Source organism: Centroberyx affinis, unplaced genomic scaffold (genome assembly GCF_046629955.1).
Source record: "Centroberyx affinis isolate AG114_WGS23_722 - 3 ecotype Tasmania unplaced genomic scaffold, CSIRO-AGI_Caff_v1 ptg000309l_1, whole genome shotgun sequence".
NCBI classification, from domain to species: Eukaryota; Metazoa; Chordata; class Actinopteri; order Beryciformes; family Berycidae; genus Centroberyx; species Centroberyx affinis.
The window spans coordinates 552,174-559,671 of NW_027278986.1; the positions used below are offsets into that span (position 1 = coordinate 552,174).

At 39.9% G+C, this 7,498-nt stretch overlaps 1 protein-coding gene across 1 annotated transcript in view; it reads right to left on the reverse strand.

The window, feature by feature from the left end:
- Positions 1 to 6,073, reverse strand: part of fam184aa (family with sequence similarity 184 member Aa) — a 94,854-nt gene extending 88,781 nt beyond the window's left edge. Inside the window, exon 1 of the mRNA XM_071515120.1 lies at positions 5,909 to 6,073. Within this exon, the coding sequence (XP_071371221.1) occupies positions 5,909 to 6,073 (165 nt within the window). The remainder of the gene's footprint in view (positions 1 to 5,908) is intronic.
- Between the last annotated feature and the right edge of the window lie 1,425 nt (positions 6,074 to 7,498).

Here is a 7,498-nt window from a genome sequence, read left to right on the forward strand (position 1 = left end):
ACACAAGTCTCTTGTACAGCTCCTGCACTTTCTCCTGTCCCCTTGAGTTATGTGGCCTGTACTTGACATAAACAGCAAACTCATATTTTCACAGTAGAGGGGGTGGAGTACAGGCCGGAAAGTGAGTTTTGAAGGCCAGAAATCTCAGCAGCTGGCCAAGTAATCGTTGACTAGGGATGGGACAATATGCTTATGTCATGATATGATTCTATACGCGATATGGGGTTCACAATTCGATACAACTACGATACGGTGCAATAAATATAAGTTAAATGACAACAAAGTACGACCGTGCATTCTCTCATTACTCTAGAATGTAAACAACAATATAAAAATGTCATTACAAAGTGAAAATAAGTGAATAGTGAAAATAATATAATTTGGATGGAGAGCTTGTGAAACTGTGATGGTCAAGCCGTCTCATTTATGATTACTACAGCAGAATAAAATGGAGCTAATATCGTGATTATCTTTTATGCCCCATGATACATATATTTTTGACATTTTTGTATTGTGATATATTGAATTTCGATATATTGTCCCGTCCCTATAGTTGAATCATTGGTATTGATAAACAACCCCCCATAGATAGTCATTTTGTGCCAGTAAAAATTCCAGTCGACCTAAAGGGTCCTACACAGGGAAGACGAGATGTTTTCATCAACCTTCTGCAACTTCTAGGCACCAGTAAATTATGTTTTCAATAAAAAACACAAGTATCTGTGTTCCTGGTCCCAAGAGCTGTACCATGGGCACGGTTTTAATGAAAATCTACCCACACAGGGCAAAGAGGCATAAAAGCGAGGCCCTACTGATCAAGAAACAGCCAGTGCTTGCAGGATCGGCAGCATGGGACGCAGGAAGGTTAAAAGAGGTCCCAGGATTATCATTGAGAAATCACATTAGTTATTTTGCTGTCTGAAACCAGAGAACTAAAGTATTAACCTGAGGTGTCATCTAGGCTGTTCCGATTTTTTCCCCCCATAATTGTATTCTTGTCAGGGTGAAAAAGCCTCTAAAACAGCATCTAGACCATCATGGGACACTAAAACTCTCCATTGAAACCCAATATTCATAATGATAATAATCATGCGTAGCCTACTTGCGTGGAATCTGATCAAAAGGTCTCATTAGAATCAATCCAGTTTAATGGGTCTATGGGTCTTCCCATAGACAACCAGTGTAGTATTAATCAGAGGTGGATGACTGTTTGGCCAATATCTGAATTTTACAAAAGGCCAATATCAACCTGATTTACTATAACTATAAGGCACCTATGGGATTTTGTGGGGCTGAGGGGATTTTTTCTAGTTCAGTACAGCTTCTACAAGAGAGTGGCCTAAAGCTCACATGGATATGAAGACGTCCACAAAGTCAGTCTCCCATTCATAGTCAGTTCACTTGGAACTAGCATAAATCAGCCTTATTAAAAGGTTAGTAGCCTGTGCGTCATTGCAGTGTTTTGAATGGAGCAACAGCCTTTGGCGCTAACAAAACTCTGATGTCGGAGAGAATGATTCTGTTTCTCCGCTCTCCTTTTCATAGGATTACCATCACATTCACTAATTAAAGGATTAATGAAGGTCTTTTATCCTCAGAAGCAGTCTTGATGGGATCCCTTGACATTTGAGCTCCATTATTTTCCCTCACCAGACACTTGTCAAAGTTTCCGTACAAAGTTTCTGTAGTCACTTGTCTAGTGTGCCCTCCTAATCGTAGTTTAGCAACACTTTGGATCTGTTCTTTCTAACATTGCCATGCTGCTCTGCTGCTACTAGGAAAGTGAACAGCTTTCCTCCCCGAGCATCGCTACACAACATCACAAAATCACAGTTTCAAACACAGCAGACAAGGTAAGAACAGAGAGTGAGGCTCTTTGATAGTGAGGTACAAACAGTGCGTTTTGTTCTATTCAGAAAAAGAGCAGGATAAAAACCGGGTGTCGGTGAGGCAAACGTCTTTTGTCAGGCCTGGAAACATTGGAACTGGTTCCTCAGCCCTACTCCCTACTGATTACATTAGATTATATTAGAAAACCCCTTAATGCAGAGCCCATAAACCCATTAAGGATTTAATCATATAATTCTGACTTTATAAATAGACTGTTTTTTTCTGGAAAACAAGCTCAGGTCCAATTATAAATGAATCAAAGTGATCAGATCCGTTTTGAGAAATTGGTTTTCAAAATAATTTTAAAACTTAATTTGCAGGCTATTGTGCAGACTAACAAAATGCAAACTGTTAGACTACTAACCTATTAACCTAGTTTGCACTACTAAGTCAAACTCCTAGGCTATCAATTATTCTTTGGCATGTAGACACATTGGCATGTAGCCAACCTGTGTTCAAACAATGTTTTCTCTTAAATTATTAGCCACTGTGGCTGGGTGACCAAATGCTTTCATGCCCTAATGGACACACAAGAAACAGATATTAAGCAAAGACCCACTGTTAAGAGTTGTTGTTTTCAGTATCATAAATTCTTCGTCCTATAGGAATTGCTTTTATTCCTGAATCCTGCACTAGAACCATAACCATGCATTCGCAACATGATCAACAGGTCACAGGAAGTCCATTAATTTCCAATAGAGCTGAGCGACCAGGGGAACTCAATCGATGTGTCGTTGGTGAACAAGGTTGTCAGCCGAGAAGAGTTGGCCATGGCATCAGATTCAGCACTTTCTTATTTTCCAACCAATGTGAGTTTGTTTCATGACAACAGTTCCGCCTGGCAGGTGCAAAATGGACAAGAAGTTAATTACAGCCATTCAAAGCTTCCCAGTTCTCTACAACTTTTGATTGGCCCACCACACCTGTCCAATGGTAGGAGAAACTCCGGGATACATTACAGCCTTGAAATGAAGAATTAATTTACAAAAACAATATAAATGAGAAAATAAAATATGCAAAATTAAATACAATGTCATGTCAGGTTTTCCAGACTGCTGTGGTCAGGGAGGGAGAAACCTCCATCATATCAGAGGTGGACCACATGACTGGCCACTGTCCCATACTTATTAAAATGTCAGCCTGATATATCAGCAAATCAATATATTGATCTAACCTTAGTTACTGTATACGTTTTCATTACAGTTTGTGAATGCATTCATCACAATAACGTCACAGAGAACTATCAAGCAGTAGGCTCCGCAGCCTACATATACCCACATCCCTGAATCCCTGAATTCCTGAATTTCCCCAAGGGGATTAATAAAGTGCCATCTTATCTTATCCCCCTCTGTGTAGCCCAGTGCAGACCCATTTACACCAGCAAAGCACAGAGGCATAAATCAATCATAACGCTTTCAATTTTTAAAAGCAAGAACATCTAGTTACAGAACACAATTCCTAGAAGAAAAAAAAAACTTGAGGAATCCCATTCTTGTATATTATGCCACTGCGACTACTGAATGGCATTTCAATGGTTTCAAAGACCAGACTACAACTTCTTCATCTAAATTTTACTAATTCAGTCTCTCACCCTGAGACCCAGGCTCATTAAAACATACTGGTACGCTTTCAATATGGGGACCCTACAGAAACAAGCCCATGAAACATTTTAGTTTCCAACTCATAATTAAAATTACAGATAGAACTCTGCAATAGACTACATTGTACTCAGTTTCAGTTCGGTGTTTCCCCATACATACAGATAACACATCTGTGTTGGCCCAAACAGATTCCGAAAACCAATAAAACAATGTATTTCAAGTGCTAAATGCGTTGTTTGTGCAACTTGATTCCCCTGTCCCGTATCCAGCCAATTCTTCCACAAATGCAAATAACCTGGGACCCAGTAAGAAACACTGGGAACACTGTATTATAATCCTGTTATGCAGAATATCCATCTTCTACATCTATATGTATATTATATATGTTATATTTGCAAAGCCTATGCTATTCTACACTCTATCTGTGTGTGTAAATTCAGTTTGTGGACTGTGTCATCCATGTATATTATGTCAAATCTGCTGTCTTCTACTTCTACTAGTCTCTCACCATTTACAGCATGGTTGTCTAAATTGCTGTATTTATATTTTGTTCACCGCTTCGCTGAGGCAAATTCCTCGAACATGTAAATGTAGCTGCCAATTAAATTTGATTCTGGCTCTATTGAAGGACATAGAATGCTACAAGGATGATACTGTACTGTTTCAGGTAGACTACAAAGAAGCAGCACTGCCAAACCCCTGCATCTCTCCAAGGTTACATAACTTCCTTCAGCCCTTGGGCGGCAATAGCAGCCCTCTGACGGCAGAAAACACACACAGGATAAACACTGGTGTGGTTGAGGGTAAATTCACAGCCTTGCCGAGTATACCAACCTCTTCCTCTGCAGAGAACACCCACCTATCACCCTAGTCACTAATGAAATACAGTGTAGTCACCTCTTTGTCTAGATAGAGTTTATGACCAAGCAATTGCTATTGAAATAGACAGAATGGTGGGATCACAGTAGGATATAAACAACTCTAAAGTCTAATTTTCTTCTACCAATTTGCTACTATTACAATGTAGCCTGGTAATACCTATCCACAGTGAACGTACCTCCTCAAAAATGCCACTAGCCTATTAGCCAGCTTCAGCATCAGAAAGCCTGATAAGGATGCAGGACATCCACCAACCTGCTCTAAAATGCCAATACATCCACATCAGCATCATCCTAATACCACCACATCCCACACCATCATCATCCCAACCAGCTCTGAGATAAAACTACATCCTACATCAGCATCATCCCAACCTGCTTGAAAATCCCATTACATCCTACATCAGCAGCATCCCAGCCTGCTCTAATATAAGACACCATCCACATCCTGACATGGTCTAAAATTCCACCACATCCTACACCAGCATCACCCCTATATGCTCTATAATAAAACTACATCCTGCATCAGCTTCATGCCAACCTATTCTAAAATACCACTATATTCTACATCAGCATCATTCCCACCTGCTCCAAAACAAAGCTACATCCTAGATCAGCATCATCCAAACCTGCTCCAAAATAAAGCTACATCCTACATCAGCATCATCCCACCCTGTAATACCACAACCTACATCATCATTCCAACTTGCTCTAAAATAAAACTACAAGCTATATCAGCATCAACCCAACCTAGCCTACATCAGCTTTATCCCACCCTATAATACCACAACATCCTACATCATCATCAATGCAACCTGCTCTAAACTAAAACTTTATCCTACATCAGCTTTATCCCACCCTATAATACCACAACATCCTACATCATCATCAATGCAACCTGCTCTAAACTAAAACTTTATCCTACATCAGCTTTATCCCACCTTATAATACCACAACATCCTACAGCATCATCAACGCAAACTGATCTAAACTAAAACTTTATCCTACATCAGCTTCGTCCCACTCTACAATACCACAACATCCTACATTATCAACACAACCTACTCTAAAATAAAACTACATGCTGTACGAGCATCATCCCAGTCTGTAATACCACTCCATCCTGCATCATCCCAACCTGCTCCAAAATACCACTGCATCCCACATCAGCATCATCCCGAGCTGCTCTAAAATACCACTGCATCCTACATGGGCATAATCCCACCCAACCTGCTCTACAATACAGCAACAACCTACATCAGTATCATCACAACCTGTTTTAAAATACAACTACATCCACATCCCAATTTACTCTAACATAACACATCAGTATAATCCCACCCTACTCTAAAATCCTACTACTTCCTTCATCACCAGCATGCTCGAAAACACACTTCATCGACATCCTGACATTCTCAAAATTACCACTACATTCCACATCAGCATCAACCCGATCTGCTCTACAGCACCATTCCATCTACATTCCGACCTGCTCTAAATTGCTCATTACGTCCTACATCAGCATCAACATCAACAGACCTTGGTCAGTTGCGCAATCTTCTTGCTCATCTTCAGATGCAGGTCTTGAGTGTATTCCAGCGTTAAACTCCCCTCATAAAACATAGTGGATGTTGAAGAGGGGGTATATTTGGTGTTGCTGGTGGAGGTGGTGTAAGGAGGCTGCCAGCCTGCTCCAGTCGCCATTTTCACCCACAGTAACCAAACGCGACGCTTTAAATCCAAATAAAATAGAGTGAGGATTGTTACACGTTAAATCCATTCATCACTGTGTGCTTCCAGTTTATTTTTCGGATCCAGTGAGAGAGAAGACGGCGAGCAGAGACCGCGGGGCGCGTTACCGTACCATTGCACGCATCCGCATCGGGCACGAGCGTTTCGAATGATGAGAGTGACGGTGACGCGCTCAAGATGCTCATACGAGGCGCGCCACGGTTCAAATAAGAATCCGTGGTTTACATTTTATTACTAGTCGGTAAAATAGAGCTTTATCTACGGCTTCAAATGGTTCATTAACAACAAAAAACAGCGAACACGTTGAGTAAGCAGCCCAGTCTGTTTGATCCATTCAGTCATCCTGGACAAGCAGCAGCTAAATAAGCTGTGCGATGCTGCTTTCAGGGGCTGTCAGAAATATGGCAGTTATGATTTAAACGCACATGAAACGTACTAACAAAGTGGTAAGCAGGACTGGGATAACCACATGAAAACTCGGAAATAGTGACTGCGGAATAGTTTACCATCTTCTTAGACTGAAATAGATCTTTATAATATGAAATTCATACAATACTTAATACTTAGTAGTCAAGCAAGTGATGATGATGCAAGTTATACGATTTTATTTTTTTATTTTTTTTAAGAAAAATACATAAATTAATGATTTTCTGAAAATGTAATTGATTTATGCTTATAGAGGTGCTTGTTTGACTTGAAAAACACCAATATCTACTTTTACTGGGTCCATGTTGTTATTATTTCCCACTAAAAAGCACTTGAATGCAGTGACAATCCATATTTACGACGTTCCAACTCGGACACTGATGTTTACGGGGGACTCTGAAGGCAGCATGTGGGCTGGACAGGACTGGCCATAGATTTTATGATGTAGAATGGATAGACAGGACCTGCTGTTCAACACGACAATAAATAGACAATAGGTTTACTGTTCATGGATGGTGGAGCCTAAATAAATATCTTTACTAATATTTTCTCATTGTTGACTTTGACTTAAACGTAGGCCTACATCACAGATAGGCTAAACCTTTATTTGTTCAACATTATTTTTTGCTTGAAGAAAATTCAAGGAAATATACCTTGCAACTTCATTACAATCTATGAAATTATATATGAGGATAATTAATTACAATAAACAAATTATCAAAAATGTTAGCCTAATATTTCTCACTTTAACCCTACAAAATACTGTAGGAGACAGTCAGGACTAACATTAGCTGCATTAACTTGAGTGGCATATCAGGCAATTCTGATGGACAACAACATTACTAGTGTAATCCCACAGAAACATCTTGCTGCCAGGAAACATTTATTGAACCCTGGTCTCACTTTGTTGCCTGTTGCAGGAAATATTTCCCATCTGCAATGACCAAAGGT